Source organism: Carlito syrichta, unplaced genomic scaffold (assembly GCF_000164805.1).
Source record: "Carlito syrichta isolate Samal-C Ts95f unplaced genomic scaffold, Tarsius_syrichta-2.0.1 Scaffold314399, whole genome shotgun sequence".
Taxonomy (NCBI): Eukaryota; Metazoa; Chordata; class Mammalia; order Primates; family Tarsiidae; genus Carlito; species Carlito syrichta.
In genome coordinates, this window is record NW_007258495.1 from 13,845 (window position 1) to 31,908 (window position 18,064).

An 18,064-nucleotide genomic window follows, 5' to 3' on the forward strand; every position below is an offset into this window, starting at 1 on the left:
GGGGCAGGTGCCGGGGGTGGTGTGCGTGGCAGCTGGCGTTGCCTGGACCCAAGGAGTGCTTAAGGGCAGAGGGACACTTCCTTTCCTCACGGGGTACCGACGAGACCTCGGGACCCCAATGCAAGCAGCAGCCAACCCTTCTCTCCCTGCCAGGAGGTCCTGCTTGGGATCCCAAGGAAGAGAGGAGGGCCAGAAGCAGGTCTAAGGGCACCTCTGAAGGAGGGACGGAACTACACAAGCTAGGCACTGAGTAAGTGGCAACCTTTATTGTGGGCATTATGCGTTATATGGGCATGGATGCATGGTAGAGTGATCCCCCACACACACCCTGGTCGGGATGGGCAGGCAAATGCCAGGGTCACTGACCTTTCTCTCTAGGCTGGAAGTCAGAGAAAGACACTGTAGGGAGGCATTTCTCTGTGCCTGGCACTGTGCTGCCTGCTGCAAGGATGTTGTCCCTTTCAGTCCTCTCAATGCTCTATCTTAATTCCCCCAACTCCCCCCATCCCCTGCCTCCACCCCTGCCACCAGCCCCTTGTCAAAACTTCTTCTGAGCACTGCAGCCCCTTTCTGCCCCCGCCTCCTGTGAGCACTGATACGCGTACGTTTGTCAGGAAGCAGATGCCCCTGTCAGCTGGCATTTAGCGTGCGTTTTTGCCTTTCCTTCTGTGCAGACTGCAAACTCAAGGACAAGGACCATGTCTCTGTTTTGCCAATCAAAGCACACAACTTTATTGATGATACACACAGAGGCGGACTCAGGTGGAAGAGGTTAAGTCAGTACAATAGACAGAAGAAGAGTGTACTTTTTGATGAATAGGTTCACCATCCATCAGCTCGTGTAGAAGAGTAAATGAAACATAATTCAACCTAAGCTGCAACAAATGCATTTTCAGCTCAAGCTCCGATATGCGTCTGGTCTCTGCAAAGTGGTCCCGCTTAGACAGGGAGACCACCACAGGCAACCACGGCACCCGCGATGCTGTAATTGGATGTTCTTTATCCACAGCAGGCGGCCGAAGGGATCCCTTCACCACAGGAAGGAGGCTGCAAGGGAGGAGTTTACATAGCACGTTGCCTGCAGGCTGCAAAACCAACAAGTTACTCAGAGCTCTGTGGGAGCCCCTGCCTGGCCAATAAGAGTGTGGTCCTCGACTGAACACTGAAACTTTCACCCAATGATGTGGTGACTGGCTAAGGCTGGCCCTTCAGTTGCACCCTCTGCAGAATCTTTGACATCTGCAAACCAAGCAGGTTTGGGGTGGATTCAGTCCCATTCTGCTGGAGACGGCCATTTAAGGGGCCAGGGCTTCCAGGAGTATCTCTCTGTTTCCGTTTCTGATGAGGAGGGACATGAAAGAGAAGAGCATTTGGGCACCAAGCAACTCCCCCGCCAAGACTGGCTTTTCAGACAAACCCATCAGCGGTTTCAAAACCTGAATCTCAGCACATCCACTTCCCTCTGATATCAAAGGAAACTTCAAGTCTGAAACGGACTTGGCAAGCATGTTATTAATAACTGTCACGCTTATTAACAAATTTAATCCGGCCTGCTGCAGAAATGAGTTGCAGCAACGTGACACAGGCTCCCGACACACTTCACTGATGTACATCTTAATCTGGCCCTGACTTTCAATACCCGCATTCACGTTAGCTGGGGCACACAAAGCCTCTCTGACAGCAGGGTCAGGAGTGGGGATGGTGATTCCCACCATTGAGAGGCTGGCCAAATGACTACTGATATTGTGGCCAAATGAAAATCCTGCATTCCTGGGCTCGACAAACAACAGGTTTCCCTGAATGAGGAGACACTTGGACGGGTCAAGAATATAACTGACATTTTTAAAGTGTTGAGCACTCCAAGTATTTTTATGTTCATAGGGGAACGGCCTCTGTTTTATTGGGTGTGCTCGATTGGCCTTTCCTCCCCCTGAAGGCCTGTCCTCAGTGCCACCTGGGGCTCCAGGCTCTGTCCAATCTCCGTCCTCATTCCACGGCCGAGTCATAGTTGTGAAATCAAACCAAATATCCGGCTCCTCCTCGTCCAGCTCCTGGTCATCATCCCATTCCTCTTCCTCCTCCTCCTCCAACTTCTCGCTGTCACCTCTTCCTACCGTCAGTTTGTAAACGCAGTAGCAGGCACCAGCCCCAATCATCAGTCCTGCTGCCATCCAACCCACTTCCCGTGCCCGGCCCATGCTCAAGTCTATGTCAACCTTGGAGGAGGATAAGAAAGGACCTTGCTCCACCTGACTGAAGAGGACCTTTAGTGCCAGGGTGAGTATTGGTGGAGGGTAGTAGTTTTCAGCCTCTTCCAGGCTCCTGTTGGTCTGTTATGAAGAATCTATGGGTGAAAAAAGAGTATTAGGGTTTTGGATTGTGCCTGCTTTTGTGCCTCACCAAACAGAGGGTGGAGCCAAGTTCTCAGTGAGCACAGTGGATTCATAGCAAACTGTTATTTGTTATCTTCTCTCCTCCCCTATCTATCCTCAGAATCTACCATTTGTCTTCCTGACCCTACAGAGAAAAGCTGGATATGGGGCTGTGCTATGATAACCAGGAGGGTGAGGAGGAGGGTATCCCTCAGGTTATCTCTGCCACACACCTCTACCACCACAGTTTCATGGGAAGTTTCTCCCATCAACCTTTACTAAAGTCAGGTAAATTCCTTGGTCTTTCCTTGTCGTCCGTTGTCAGTATTTCCTCCACAGTGATAGGTGGACAGAGTTTGGCAGGACAAATGGAAAGACAGATAAGCAGCAATGGAGAATGAAAGTGTAGTGGACAGACTGAAGACACAGGTCCCAATATCTGCTTTTCTGAATTTTAGGCCCTTGAGTTTAAAAGATTTCTCACACTTTTCTGACTCCTCGTGCGGGCTTCCCCCGCCCCCTGGTCATCCGCCATTTCCCCAGCAAAAGCCGCCACACCCCTTTCCCTGCACTGAAATGGGAGGGGGTGTGGAGAAAGAAGGGGCCAGGAGAGGGCGACTCGGACCTAGCCGTCACGGATCCCAACCCCCTTCTTCCGCCGCCCCCACCCACGGTCCCGGGCTAATCCCACCTTCACACCGACCGGCACGGTTCCAACTAAGGCAGTTTGCTCCTTCTCTCGCCAAGATCTGCGCCGCGACCTACAGGCCAATAGACCTACAAACCTGCAAAAAGACGGGACGGAGAGGACGGAGTGCTTGGTGGACAGACCAGTACCCGGGACACCGGGTTCCCCGATCCTGGAACCAACCTGTTTTTCTCGGAATCTCTGGAACCTCCAACCACTCCCCTCACCCCCACCCGAAGCCTGCCACTTCTCTCTACTAAAATCAGTATGGGGTGGGATGGGGGTGGGGGTCGGTATTTAGAAAGTAGGCGAGAAAGGGACACAGCCCCATTGACCCGAACTTAGATCTGCAGCACTCTTGGCCCTCTGCCACCCCAACCGCTTTCCAAGCAGCGCCCACCGTCGCACCGACCTGCATGGCCCGAGCTAGTTTCCTTCTCCCTTCCAAGCCTGCAGAGTAATAGGGGCTGGTACCCAGACAGAGGAGACTAGCAGGACTTATGCTCTAGGCGGCTCTTGGTCACGTGACAGCCACGTCACCAGTGAGCTCTGGCCCCCAATTTCCACTCCCACAAGCAGTGCGGCAGGCGCCAGCCTGCTTTGTACCTCCCCCCATCACACTGGGCCTTGTCACTCTTTTCCTCTGTAACAATACCAGAAACCAGAAGTGGCCATGTCTCTCTGGTGTTTAAATTTGACTTTCTCTAGTTTCAGGAAGGGGCAGCATCTTTTCCTGGATCTACCCTTCACTTATACTTCTTGGGGAATTATCTCATCCTTTCCTTGTCTCTGAAGCTCCTACACCCCCTTTCTTAATTTCTACCTCTTTTCCATGTTTAATCTTTGCACCAAAATTGGGGGAGAGGCAGAAAATGAAGCTCAGGTAGTGAGATGATGATGATGATTATTATTATTATTATTATTTTGAGTTGGAGTCTCACTCCATCGCCCAGGCTGGAGTGGAGTGGCATGTTCACAGCCACCCCAGCGTCGACCTGCTGGGCTCCGGTGATCCTTCCGCTTCAGCCTTTCAAGTAACCAGAACTACAAGCATGCCCTACTATGCCCGGCTAATTTTTGATATTGTAGAGACGAGGTCTCACCAAGTTGCTGAGGCTGGTCTAGAACCCGCAGGCTCAGGCAATCCTCTCGTCTCGGCCTCCCAAAGTGCTGGGATTACAGCCTGAGCCACTGAGCCCTGCCATTTATAAATATTTTTGATACATTTGTGTTCTATTTTGTCCTTCCTTTTTTATTGACTTGAGCTACACTATTTTGTAATCAGAAAATACAACCAAGCTGTTTCCACTTGGAGAAAAAGAATTCAAATACTTTTTAAAAATGTGTATAATATAAGCAAGATTTTCCAGGTAATGGGGAAGTTTCATTGATTTGGTGAAGTTAATTGCATTACATTGAAAATATTTTCTTCTAACTGCACAGGAAATAGTGGCTTCAATTAGCATATTAAAATTTAAAAACATATCCTTACAAACAAAAACATGTGCTTTCAATAGGACTTATAAATTGATGAGTAAATGAATTTATAGTGAGGCCAGTGTTCTAATCATGAGCATTTTAGGTAAGTGAACCACTGTCCCTTTCTTTCTTCTGGCAGAACTTATAGTATTAGGTGTCAAATGACTGAGATCTTTATGGAAGATTGCTGAATGGCTTTCACTCTGACTTCAAAGGACAGACTTCATGCAGACCTCAACTTCAGATAAATTTTGCATCTTCAGTTGATCCTTACAGATTAGTAACTTCACAGATTAGCCTGCCTTTCATTCCAAGTGCTTTGCTTAAAATCTATTCTGAAGTTTCATGGTGCAACCCATAAATCACCCAGAAATTAGAGAATTCCTTGTTAGTCCATTGATGAAAATGAAACTTAATAAGAGAGAATTCTCATTCTATCATGGCACTGGAAGATCTCTCCAGCGGCTGCTATTCATGTACATTTTCCAGTGGAGATGGTGATGAGGGTCTGTGGGTATCTGTGAATCGCTGCAACACCCCTGATGTCCATGTTATTTTTTTCTCTCACAAATGGAGAGACAATGTACAGGACCCCAAGCAGTCGCCAGGAAAAAGAGGGCTTTTCATTTCCTGTCTTTTGTTACAACTTCACTGAACCACCCGTACAAGCCCCTCAGAATAATTTCAGAACTCAAGGGCAAAGTATGCAGAAATTAGTCCCCACACATCCACCTGTCCTAGCTGGGGAGTCATACTCTAAATATAGACCCTTCAGACAGCCTCTTTCTTAGAACTCTGAAATATGACACCTCAGCAGCAGGCCCCCCTTCCCAGGGGCCTCTGTGTGGAGGAGGCCCTTTCAGGAGGGGAGCCAGGGAGCTCTAGTGCCTTGCTGGTGAATATCCAGAAGTAAAGAACATGTCACAACTTTCTGGTCTTCCCTTTTTGTAGTCCAAATTCACTCATCAATATCATATCCTATCTCTTTAAATGTTTACCTCATTTGTTTCATCACCATTCCCTTATACCATTCTTTTCATGACCCCTTTTTTACTACTAGATCAGTGAATTCTATTTGTGAAGACTTACTAACAGAGCTCGTGGATTCAACTGCCTATCATTCAGTTTTCAGCTGGTAGGTACTTGTATAAGTAGCTTTTGTTTGTTTTGAATATATACATTAGAAAGAATTTAGTAGTATGTAAAGCTTAACAGAAACAGATGACACTGTGTTGTAGACATGGCTCTTCAATAGGAACTCATCTTCACAACACTTAGCCAGGCTTCAGTGACAAAAGCTCTACTCCTACCTCTTCTTACTAGTATAAAATTTCTCCTCCTTTTGGTATATCCTCCAATTTCAATGTATAATCCCTGACTACCATTCTCTAAGTCAGAGATTTTCCAGTTTGAATCCACTCCTGTCTAAAACTTCCTAAATCCTATGGGATTGACAATTCTTTCAATTCTCTAACCTCTTTATCATTCTGATCAATAGTTCTACCAATTCCTCCCCGGAAACTAACATTTAAAACTACTTTGCTTGGCGTTATACACATATCAACAAATATTTATTTAAGGACATGTTATGTGCCTGCATACCATTTCAAAAGCACACAAAAAAAGGAACATGCTTAAGCAAGTCTTCAGACAAACCTGTTAAAAATTCCTGAGCCTGCAAAAGGCCATGTGAAGCCATTACCAAAAAGAACCTTTTGGCTTAAATCCATATGTGTTCACCTGTGGTATGTAACTTATAATGTACCTGCAAACAAAAAAGGACCAGCTGATTATAACACTGATGAAATTGTGAAGGGCGAAAAAAAGACTGTAGAAGATTATTATCTTGAAAAGTTATTTTGCTTTTTGTAATGTGTGTTTTTTTAAAATTGTGTCTTCATTAAAGTTGTTTGGCCACAAGCAACAGAAAACAAGCCTAGTTAACTTGGAAAAGGAGGGACCATGGAAGATCAGGGTCAGCTCTGAGGGGTCTGAGTAGGAGGAGTTGATAGTTATCTCTTCAGGGTGCCATAAGTCCACCAATTTTCAGGTTTTTACTTCTCTGCTCAAGATTCACATTTTAGTAAGAGACCTTTGGGTTGGTCTCTTTTGGACACAATGGCCAGCCCCTTTGCTGAGGAAAACATAGGGTGTGTAAAATGTACTTTCTTTCTTTTCCTAGAGAAATGTAAACTGTTTCAGATGCTGCTATTGATTGTAGGACCCCTTTAATCATTTTGAATATTAACCCTTTGTCCTGCTGTGGAGGTGCTGTGAGCTTATCTGCCACAGCAGTTTTAGTTGTAATTTTCACAGTAACTGAACATCAGGAAAGCACAGTTATGAAATGGTGATACACAAAATTGTCTTTTGAGCCAAGGCCACCTGGGCTTCCCTGACAGGGTTCTACAAGGTTGCACTTACAGTTTGAGGTCTCTTCTTCAGAGTTGCATGATCAAGCCCTGGTTTCATCTGTATGCTGAGAACAGATGCCTCTGTCAAGGAGACTCACATTCATAGTGACTTATATAACAATCTAGATCTGAAGGCTCAAACCTATGTGTTTCTGCATTCTCTTCCTGTAAGTAGGCCACAAGGAAAGATAAGTATCAACAGGGGTGACAACTGAATAATTTTCCCGGAGAAATACAAGTGTCAGGGGTACTGAAAGTTTCTGTCAAGTTACTACTTGGGAAGCAATAACCTCAGAAGGTTGCTTGGTGAGCTTGCAATCAGAGCAATGACATCCGCTCACGTTAAGAAGTGACTTTCAGCTGAGGAAGCTTGAAGTGCTCTTATACAGCATGGGGATGACTCTGTCAAGGAAAGTGAAATGTTCCATTCCTCAGAGACAACACTCCCTCTCCTCCAGATAGTGCTTGGATGTGGAGTAGCAACACTTTCTTCTGACTCTCCTTTTCATATATTCCTATGCTTGAATGAGCCCGTTTGCTGCATGTGATCTTTCTCTAAACACAGGATCATATAGTTGATTTGGTTTCTGTTTACTAAATTTCAATCATGTTCCAGTACTATCTCCCAGAAGTTACATCAATATGAATTTTCCTGGAAGTTTGCCTCTTCCCAAACTCCTTATTCTCTTGATTTATTCCCATATTGTCTGTGAATCATAAAAGTCATACTCAGATAACAACCTTATATCCAAACTATTAGGGAATATTCCACTGAAGACCCCATGTCCTGAAAAGCCGTATTACTTTCTGTATTGTACGATTTCTTTTTGTATCACATATTAGTTAAGATTGCTTGGTTGCAAGCAACTGAAGCCAGGGCTGGTTAATTTAAACAAGGAGAGAATATCATTATTTTATTTCTTTTCCTACTTTAAAAGGTTAAATAATTGATACTTGGGTGAATTATTGAGTTAATCAAACCAATCAGTGAACTGGTTTCACACTAATTGCTAGATGCAGAGTTCGGTCAATTTTGTCTTGGGCTCAGTGTTCCTCTAATACCTATTTCATTATAGATAATATTTTCTAAGTGTACCCAAGCATATTTTGTAAAGTTTTTTGTATATCAGTTACTTTGTCAGTGTGCATGCTTTATCTTACAGATACTGACTATGCAGTCATGATTTCTACTCATTTTTTTTCTGTGTTACTAGCTTTTGTGGCCTTAGTGCCTCCTCCTTGCTGACTGATGCAGGTGAAAGTCTGTAGCTCTCCTATTCAGAAGACTGGCCTAGTTTGCTTAGACAAGACACACTTATTAGCTCATTTAGGGTTGTGTTACGTGCTAGGCCCCAGAAGATGTTAAGATTGCTTTGAGCAAAGTGTGTTAACACATTCCACCAAGTGAGAAAATGTGGGACTTCTGGAAGCCATGGCCCAACATCACTCTCCAACCTCCACACTTTTTATTTCTAAAATAAAAATAGCTTTAGAGTATTTTTTTTCCTCACAAAAGGAATGCAGGCTGGGGGCAGGGGAGGGCAGAACGAAAATTTTAAAAGTACTAGGAAAGTAAAAGACTGTCATTCCAGATTTCCTTTTCTTATCGCTTGCTCATTTCAGATTTTAGACTAGATTGCAGAGGAAATGGTAGACGTTAATAGCTGGGAGGAGGGGAGGTAGAGAAAGGCTGCTGGTGTCCCAGGAGCCTAGGGAAGGAAGAGGCAATTTTTCAAAAAAGTACAAGTGGACAGTAGCCCCAGGGGAAGATGCCGTCCCTTTCTGGTAATCGAAAGAAGGGAAACGCAACTACAGGGAGATGGGATTAGAGAAAAAGAGAGTAACAGGCCTGGTATGCGGGAGGGAATGGAGGGGGGCGGGCCCTCTTCTGCGGCACTGCTGGTGGGAGGGGAAATTGGGGACCCGAGTTGGTGGATGACGTAGCTCTCACGTGACCAAGAGCTGACGTGTGCAGAAGTCCTTCTTGTCCTGGTCGTTGTTCCCGTCTGAGTACCACCTCCCTATTGCCCTGAGGGCGGGCTGGCCTGTGGCAGAGGGAAGAAGGAGGAAGAGACGGAAATTGTCCCGGATCCCTGCAGGTCAGTGCCTGGGAGATTCCATAAAGTGGGGGTGGCTGAGGGCATAGGGCGGAGACCGTCGCGGATCCTGAGGCGCCTCTGTCGTCTCTCTTACCGCCCGCTTTCCAAGACATATGTCCCACCTGCAGCCCGTTTCAGTGCTGCAAAACGGTGAGCAGGGGGTATTTGGAGAGGAGTCCAGAGATCGGAAGATGGGAATCTGCTGGGAGCCGAGGCCCTCAATCCGGAAAGGAAGCTTTGGCCTGGGTGTTGGCCCCTAGTCCACCAGGACAGTGTCAGCGGGGAAAGACTGGACATGGGGAGCAGGAGTGGTGAGGTGCAATGTGATGTGTCAGCAGAACCCCAAGAGGGGTAATAGGGGTGAGAAATCCTTGACAACCAAGCCTCCAATTACGAAAGAGGTTTCGTGTTGTGGGGACCGGTCCGTCCACCAAGCACTCAGTAGCGGCTGTTTCCCGTCTTTCAGCCTGGGGCTGTAGCTTCCTGACCGTGGCTCTGCGTCCAGTGGGTCCGAGCCTCTCCCGGGTGGCTAGTCTTTTCATAGGTTGAGGCACAACGCCAGGCAAGAGAAGAGGAAGGAAATTAACCCCTATCGGTGAAGGTCGATTTGAGGGTAAGACCATCTAAGGACCCTAGGAGGGGCGGGGACGAGGGTGGGAGTGAGGGGTGGGGAGAAGGCAGAGGAGGTAATAATCTAGGTTCAGGTCTGAGTCTGAATGTGTTTCACGCACTCCCCAGACTGTGGCGAAATGGCGTGCGTTGTGTGTGTGTGGTGGAGTGGGGGATGACAGTAGGGAAACCTATCAGATAGTTTGTTCATAATCCTCCTCTCTCAACAGCAGTTAGTCCCTATGTTTTCGATCTGTCATCCTGCAGGTCGGCTGTAGCAGGTGGCCCCGCTTGCATCGAGGGAGGAAGTTTCTCTGATCAGTAGAGGTCGGTGTGGGCGTGGGGGCTTCCTGGAAAGGGGGAGGGGTTGGAAATCTGTCGCGGTTTGGGCGGGCTCACTCAATCCTACTTTATTTTCCTTACATCCCTCCCATTTCAAGCTAGGGAGGGGGCAGGCATGTGCATGTTTTGGGTGGCAAAGAGAGGTTAAGAACATTTTGACAGTCCGAATGGTGACTCAAGAAAGCAACAAATGAACAGTCAATTCACCAAGCTCGCAGTTCTCGCTAATTCTGGTTTTTCTGCAGATTGGAAAGGTTGTTGGGCGTGGCAGACCTTCAGAGAAGGAAAGAGGCGTCAAACTGCCTGTTTTGAGGAGGTTAGTGCAAGGGTTCTACACACTTGGACACCTGAGGTTGTGGTGATTGAGTCCAGCAGAGTCTGTGGACTCCATCGCTTTTATCTAAGCTTGGGTGGGAGGTGAGCTCGGGGGAAGAGAGAGGGTGAAATGAGGGAGATAAAGATTTTGTCAACAATCTACATTTCTTAACTAGCATTCAGTTACTACCCTCTTGGCCCTCTGTGCAAATCCCTGCATGGGGCAACACAAACAGAAGAGAAACTCAAACCCTATTTTCTTCCTCCACCCCTAGGTCCAATTCCATTCCATAATCAGTTGTTGTGGCCCTGAAGTGGCTGAAGACGATCACCTTCCACAGGCCTGCACCCAGGCCCACAGCTGTCTTCCCCCAGCCTGAGTGACTACTCTATTCCTTGGTCCCTGCTATTGTCAGGGACGATTGCATGGGCTACGCCAGGAAAGTAGGCTGGGTGACTGCAGGCCTGGTTATTGGGGCTGGCGCCTGCTATTGCATTTATAGACTGACCAGAGGAAGAAAACAGAACAAGGAGAAAATGGCTGAGGGAGGGTCTGGGGATGTGGATGATGCTGGAGACTGTTCTGGGGCTAGGTACAATGACTGGTCTGATGATGATGATGACAGCAATGACAGCAAGAGTATAGTATGGTACCCACCTTGGGCCCGAATTGGGACTGAGGCTGGGACCAGAGCTAGAGCTAGGGCAAGGGCCAGGGCTACCCGGGCACGTCGTGCTGTCCAGAAACGGGCTTCTCCCAATTCAGATGATACTATTTTGTCCCCTCAAGAGCTTCAAAAAGTTCTTTGCTTGGTTGAGATGTCAGAAAAACCTTATATTCTTGAAGCAGCTTTAATTGCTCTGGGTAACAATGCTGCTTATGCATTCAACAGAGATATTATTCGTGATCTGGGTGGTCTCCCAATTGTGGCAAAGATTCTTAATACTCGGGATCCCATAGTTAAGGAAAAGGCTTTAATTGTCCTGAATAACTTGAGTGTGAATGCTGAAAATCAGCGCAGGCTTAAGATATACATGAATCAAGTGTGTGATGACACAATCACTTCTCGCTTGAACTCATCTGTGCAGTTGGCTGGACTAAGATTACTTACGAATATGACTGTTACTAATGAGTATCAGCACATGCTTGCTAATTCCATTTCAGACTTTTTTCGTTTATTTTCAGCAGGAAATGAAGAAACCAAACTTCAGGTTTTGAAACTCCTTTTGAATTTGGCTGAAAATCCAGCCATGTCTAGGGAACTGCTCAGGGCCCAAGTACCATCTTCACTGGGTTCTCTTTTTAATAAGAAGGAAAACAAAGAAGTTATTCTTAAACTTCTGGTCATATTTGAGAACGTATGTGACAATTTTAAGTGGGAAGAAAATGAACCTACTCAGAATCACTTTGGTGAAGGTTCACTTTTTTTCTTTTTAAAAGAATTTCAGGTGTGTGCTGATAAAGTGTTGGGAATAGAAAGTCACCATGATTTTTTGGTAAAAGTAAAAGTTGGAAAATTCATGGCCAAACTGGTTGAGCATATGTTCCCGAAGAGCCAGGAATAACTCCTTGATTTTGTAGTTGAGAAGCAACACACATTGTAAACTATTCCTTTTCTCCACCTTGTTTATACGGTAAAGGAATCCTTTCAGCTGCCAATTTTGAATAATGAATATCATATTGTATCACCAATGCTGATAGTTAACCGAGTTGGTCTTCAGGTTAAAGCTGGATGAATGAATATCACTACTTGTTTCTGAAAACATGTTTGTTGCTTTTTATCTCGCTGCCTAGATTGAAATATTTTTACTATTTCTTCTGCATAAGTGACAGTGAACCAATTCATCATAAGTTAACTCCCTTCTTTCATTTGCATTGATTTAATTTGTGTATCATTAACAAAGGTGTGTGTTAATGCTGGAAAAAAAAGAAAAAAGAAAAAACCAACCTTGTCCTTTGGTTTATAATCTAGGTAGAGAGATAAGAAACATACAAACCAAAAGATAACTGAGACTGTATCAGGAGCATACACTCACTGTCAGATGTTTACTCTCAGAGCACAGAGGAAGCAAAGGGATATGCTCATCAGCTAAAGCTTCATGGAGGAGGTGGTCATTGAAAATGAGTCCTGAATGGGGTAGGGCAGTTAGGGCTTTCCAGGAGACAGTACTGAGAAGGGAATGGTATGAGAAATGAGTGAAGGTAGGAATCTACTTCCTATGACAGGAGACCAGTCTGCTTAGAGTGGAAAGTGTGGGGAGTGGGAGTCAATACATTTGGAAAGCTGGGTGATGCCAGTTGTGAAGAGCTGTTTGAATATTATCCCATTGAACTCCAAGAGCCACTAAATATTTTTTAATAGAAAATAATTGAGATCCATATGAAAGTCCCTCTACTACTATACGGCACCAGTGAGGGTGTGCCAAAATGTAGCCTTTCAAACCCTGGTGGTGGCCATTTGGCAATACATATCATAAACCTTAAAATATGTAAAGCGTTTGTTCTAAGCAAGTAATTTAATAATTGGCCAAGGATTGTATGTATAGGTCTGTTCGTCCCAGCACTAAGGTAGTAAAAATTGGAAGCAAGCATTTAGTGTACTGTATTGGTTAAATAAATTAAGAAATATTCACATAGTAGGACATGATAAATATGCTGACGGAAATCTATATAGCCAGGAAAAGCTATTCATTGAGAACTGGGAAGTGAGAAAGGTAGGCTAGATAGCAGTATTCAGAGGATTATTCCATTTTTTTGGAGAATAATAAAATATATGTTTAAAAAGACACTAAAACTCTGGAATTTATAAACATCCAAATAGGAAAGATTTACTTTTTGACTTTTTATTCATCTCTGTGTTATTATTTATCTAAAATGAATATTGATTTTTAGGAAATTTTTGAAAAAGAAAAGTGTTGGGAATGAAGCAAGTGATTGGAGCACAAACTGAGTGGAAGAAATATTTAGATTAAAAATGAGGTAGGTTAAAGTTTCCTCTCTGAAATGATAGATGGGGCTTATCATGAGGATTAAATGAGGTAATATATGCAAATTACTTATAATTTTCTGGCACATAGTAGTTAATTAAGAAAAGTGAGCACCCTTAATTACCTAGAATGCAGGGTTGATATTTTTAGGTTGACCTTTGTTTTGCTGGGGCGTTCTGCCATGTTTCAGTGTCATTTAATAAATAATAGTAACAATAAAGGTTAACATTTATTAAGTGACTACTGTGTAAAGTTCTGTTATTCCTGCAAGGCAACTGTTAAAATAATTTCTCAAAGGAATAAGATTTTCTTTATTTTTTAACGAATCAAAATGTTTTCTTAGACAGGATCACACCAGCTTCCACAATATATTTCTAGTTGGTTTGGGGATGTTATCCTGATTTCTTTATGAGACCAGGAAAAAGTAAAATCCTCTGTTCAGATATCTGGTTTGGCCCTAGGTTTCCTTGTAGGTACTGTAATGTTGTCTGTGGTAGACACAAGGACCAGGGAGTGTGGTTGGCTTAAAGTTGTTGGGTATGGTGACACTACTAAATCATGCATATGTAGGAATTCATTTAACACCAATTTTAAGGGTAGGATAGGCTGAGGGAAAAGGGGACTAACATTTGTCTTGCTCTTATTGTTAGGTGAGAGAAAAAAGATTTGCGGGGGTTGGGGTGGGAGGATTAATTCATGTAAAATAAATTCAGTTTGAGGTACCTGTGTGACATTCAGATGGGGGCGTCCTATTGTCATTTGAATACGTTGATCTGATGCTCAGAAGAGAAGAATGGGCTGCAAATGAAGATTTTAGAGTCATCAGAGGATGGATGATAACAGGCCATGGAACAGGATGTGATTCCCCCAGAGAGAAGGTACAGAGTCAGAGCAAAAGGCTGCAGAAAGAACTAAGGGACTATGGCAGCACAGAATTGAAACTGAATGTATACCTTTCCAGACACTTTTACTATCCGCATAAGTATATGCTTTTTATATAAAGTTGGATCATATTATAAATAAATTTTCAGAGCCTGATTTTAAATTATTTTATCAAAAAACAATAATAAAGATTTGTTGGAGATATTTGAGAAAATAGAGTTAATGAATACAGATTTGTCCCTTGACCGTGATATGTAGCTTGGACTTCTAAAAACATATTCAGATTAAGCCATGTTGACCTTGAGGTCATACCTGGGGTAAAAATGAGGTTAACTGGAGGAGTAAAAAGCCCCACTGAGGCAGGCACAGGTTTGACTAGCATTCAATTGCTCCTTTTCCTCTCTCCTTGTTCCTTCTCATTCTTCCTTCCTCTTCTCCCCCTCACATTTGTCTTTATTTGCTTCTCCCGAGAGATCATCGGTAGCCTCCTTGTGCTTCTGTGTCTTTCAGGGTGACCATTTAATCCATCCCCATGACAGCGTGCCACGAACCAGTGAGCATTTAATTCAGAACAATAACTGTCATTGCTCTGGTCATAAGGTGACCCTGGGTGTGACTGAATGCTGAGATTTTTTTTGGAGTCCTTGGTGAACAGAAGAGACTGAGAAGGAACCAGGCCAGCTTGGGGCAGCTGTATGTGTACTGCATGTATTTTTGATGTTCTTTTGCCTGGTCTTAGTTAGACCAAATAACCCAGACTTTGGGAAAGTGTTGTGTGAGACAGGTGTGTGACTGCTTGGCCAGGGAGGTTTCACAGCCAGGCCACACACTGATGTCCCTATGTTTTCACACAGGAGGTTGTTGTTCTCAAGCCTTTTGGGAGGGGTAAAGTTCTAGGATTGTGACTGTGATGGTGGTGGCTCATGGGGCATGGGGAGACAGTGTCTTCTTTTTCAGAGGATGGCAGCTCCTGTGATATTCTGCTATTATGGCTTAGTTGTCATCTAACAGTTTTAGGATAAGTGGGTCTATCCCAGTCCAAACATGTTCAAAGGTGATTTTCCAAAGGAGATGTTTAATTCTGTTATAAATTGTCAACTAAAGCATATGTAATATTTCAAAGCTCAGGAAACGGGTTTTCTTTTTAAAAAAAATATTCGTATTTACCTGCCTTGTTTCAAAAGAGATTCCAAGTGTAGGTTTAGCAAGTTGGTGTGGTTCAGACACATTTTATGTTTATGGGTTTCTTTCATTAATTTCTCTGCTAAGTTTCCTGATTTATACTATTTTCAATGCTAGTTTTTTTTTCATTAATTTTGCATCACATACCAAACTGAAGGTTTTGTCTGGTTTCACTGTTTAAACTTGTCCTTAAGCCAGAGCTGTCTAACTGCCATTCTGGGGTCTTTGGTCTGCCCTGCCCTGAGGGTGTAGTATTAAGCAGGATAAAGAATATTTACTTTTCACAGTGGCCTACCAAGCTGAAGGTTTTGTCTGGTTTCTCTGTTTAAACTTGCCCTTAAGCCAGAGCTGTCTCACTGCCATTCTGGGGTCTTTGGTCTGCCCGACCCTGAGGATGCACTATTAAGCAGGATAAGGAATATTTACTTTTCACAGTGGCCTACCTCTGTGCTTGACCCTCTCCATTAGGGACCTCTCAGATCTTGTATTAAGGGCTTGGGCAGTTGTGTGTTTGGGGATAGGTGTGGGTGGAGGAAGAAGGGAGGAGTAAAGGAATCCTTATTAGAAGTGTAACTTTATCAATGTAATTCAATTCACCGTTGAGAGTGGGCTGTCATTCTCTGGCCCCAGGGGCCATTAACATTTTTTTTTTTTTTTTTTTTTGAGTTGGAGTCTCACTCTGTCGCCCAGACTGGAGTGCAGTGGCCGCTCCCGGCCACCGCAGCCTCGACCTGCTGGGCTCCGGCGATCCTTCCGCCTCAGCCTTCCCAGTAGCTGGAACTACAGGCGCGCACGGTCACGCCCGGCTAATTTTTTGATTAATTGTAGAGATGAGGGCTCGCCAAGCTGCCCAGGCGGGTCTGGAACCCGCGGGCTCAGGCAATCCACTCACCTCAGCCTCCCAAGGCGCGGGATTACAGGCTGAGCCACCCATAACATTTTTAAAAGTGAAAGAGGCCAGGCGTGTTGGCTCATGCCTATAATCCCAGCACTTTGGGAGACTGAGGTGAGAGGATTGCCTGAGCTCACGGGTTCGAGACCAGCCTGGGAAACTGGTGAGACCTCATCTCTACAATAAATCAAAAAATTAGCCGGGCTTGGTGGCGTGTGCCTGTAGTTCCAGCTACTTGGAAGCCTGAGCCCAGCAGGTTGAGGCTGCGGTGGCCATGAAATGCCGCTGCACTCCAGCCTGGGTGACAGAGTGAGACTCCAACTCAAAAAAAAAAAAAAATGTGAAAGAGTAGGTGTGATACAAGGATCTTTGGGCATAGAACATCCTCATTTATTGAGTATTTTTCAGTTCGCGGGGGACATAATATGCTATCAAATGGGGTGAGATTACTTTTTGAAAATAAAAAAAGAATAGTAGTTTGTTACTGTGGAAAATACAGTTGCTCTACAGAACATTCTTTCCCTAAGATCAATCAATATCAGAAACCAAATTATCATAGAAGGTTGTTTATTTACTTCTCAGGGAATGTAGCCAACCTAGCTAGAGGTTGGTGCCATCAAAGCAGGAAAATCTGGTACATCCATCTTTGCTATGGGGTTTAACTTGTTGCTGAAATCCAATACTTGTATTTAAGAGCAAGAGTACATTTCTCCCTGGACACAATTATAAATTTTGTCTTTCTAGATGCCCCTTTGGTAGAGGCAGAGTATCAGTAGGTGATAATTTTATGACTATTAAGATATATGATCAAATTGGCTATCAGAGTTTGAGAGATAATATGCTTTTTTAAAGCAATGAGATCTATTATTTTTAAAACTTTATTTTTAAGTGGCAAATAATAATCGGGGGTATGATGTGATGTTATGACACATGTATACATTGTGGAATGATCAAAACAAGCTAACTAACATATACATCACCTTACATACTTATCATTCATTTCTTTATGGTGAGAACATTTAAAATCTACTTTTATCAATTTTGAAAAATGCAGTAGTTTATTATTAACTGTACTCATCATGCTGTGAAGTAGATTTCTAGAACTTATTCCTCCTGTGAAACTTTGTACCCTTTAACTAACATTTCCCCTTTCCTTGTCTATTCCCTCATCCCCCACCTGCTGGTAACCACCATTCTACTCTACTTCTGTGAGTTTGACTTTTTTAGATTCCACGTATGCTTAAGATCATTTGGTATTTGTCTTTCTGTCCCTGACTTCCTTCACTTAGTTTAATGTTTTCTAGATTCATTCAAGTTGTTGCAACTGATAGATTCCTCCTCCTCCTCCTCCTCCTCCTCCTCCTTCTTTTATTTTTAAGAGAAAAGATCTCGCTATGTTACCCAGGTCAGTCTGGAACTCCTGAGCTCAAGTGATCCTCCCACCTTGAGAATAGCACAACCTCCCTTGTAGCTGGGACCACAGACCCATACCACTGTGTCCTGTTAGAATTTTCTTCTTTTTTAAGGCTGAATTGTTTCCATTGTATGAATAGGGTGCCAAAAAAATGAACACACATTTTTAAAAATGTTTATTTTTTTATTATAAAGATGTGGGGTACAATTCAGGGTTAGGTATACAAACATTGATTATGCAGGTACCCTTGTTGATGAGGTATTGAATACACATTTTAAGAAAGGAAAAAATCTGTATTAAAACTGTAATACTTGCCGGGCTCAGTGGCTCAGCCTGTAATCCCGCGCCTTTGGGAGGCTGAGGTGAGCGGATTGCCTGAGCCCGCGGG

The 18,064-nt window shown here is 44.1% G+C and overlaps 2 protein-coding genes across 16 annotated transcripts in view; one reads left to right on the top strand and one right to left on the bottom strand.

Moving 5' to 3' along the window:
* Positions 1 to 707: 707 nt before the first annotated feature.
* On the bottom strand, positions 708 to 3,604 carry LOC103274117 (protein ARMCX6). 4 transcript variants are annotated; one of them, XR_002482739.1, is made up of 4 exons: positions 3,473 to 3,588; positions 3,076 to 3,157; positions 2,250 to 2,344; positions 708 to 1,338 (listed from the first exon to the last, which is right to left on the bottom strand). XR_002482739.1 is itself a non-coding variant. In XM_021719327.1 (4 exons), exon 4 carries the CDS (start codon positions 2,196 to 2,198, stop codon positions 1,296 to 1,298), a length of 903 nt encoding a protein of 300 aa, XP_021575002.1. In that variant the 5' UTR covers positions 2,199 to 2,344; positions 2,857 to 2,943; positions 3,076 to 3,157; positions 3,473 to 3,584; the 3' UTR covers positions 708 to 1,295. The 4 variants fall into 4 exon arrangements, 3 of the variants coding, with proteins under 3 accessions (XP_021575002.1, XP_021575001.1, XP_008069774.1); XM_021719327.1 differs by adding an exon at positions 2,857 to 2,943 and having other exon boundaries at positions 708 to 2,344; positions 3,473 to 3,584; XM_021719326.1 differs by having other exon boundaries at positions 708 to 2,344; positions 3,473 to 3,604.
* A 4,952-nt stretch (positions 3,605 to 8,556) lies between these two features.
* Positions 8,557 to 18,064, top strand: part of ARMCX3 (armadillo repeat containing, X-linked 3) — a 25,216-nt gene continuing 15,708 nt past the window's right edge. Inside the window, exons 1-5 of one of the 12 annotated variants that reach the window (XR_002482737.1) lie at positions 8,557 to 9,665; positions 9,929 to 9,988; positions 10,249 to 10,319; positions 13,212 to 13,298; positions 14,045 to 14,184. Coding sequence is in view for 9 of the 12 variants with exons in the window: in XM_021719319.1 (XP_021574994.1) it covers positions 10,745 to 11,884 (1,140 nt within the window). In the remaining 3 variants the exon portion in view is untranslated. Of the gene's footprint in view, positions 9,989 to 10,248; positions 10,324 to 10,593; positions 13,547 to 14,044; positions 14,185 to 18,064 lie in introns of those variants that run through there. The other 11 variants (XM_021719319.1, XM_021719323.1, XM_021719318.1 and 8 more) reach the window with 11 other exon arrangements.

What these genes read in the sequence shown, in the direction of transcription:
- LOC103274117 (XM_021719326.1), bottom strand. Translation starts at nt 2,198, where the DNA reads ATGGGCCGGGCACGGGAAGTGGGTTGGATGGCAGCAGGACTGATGATT.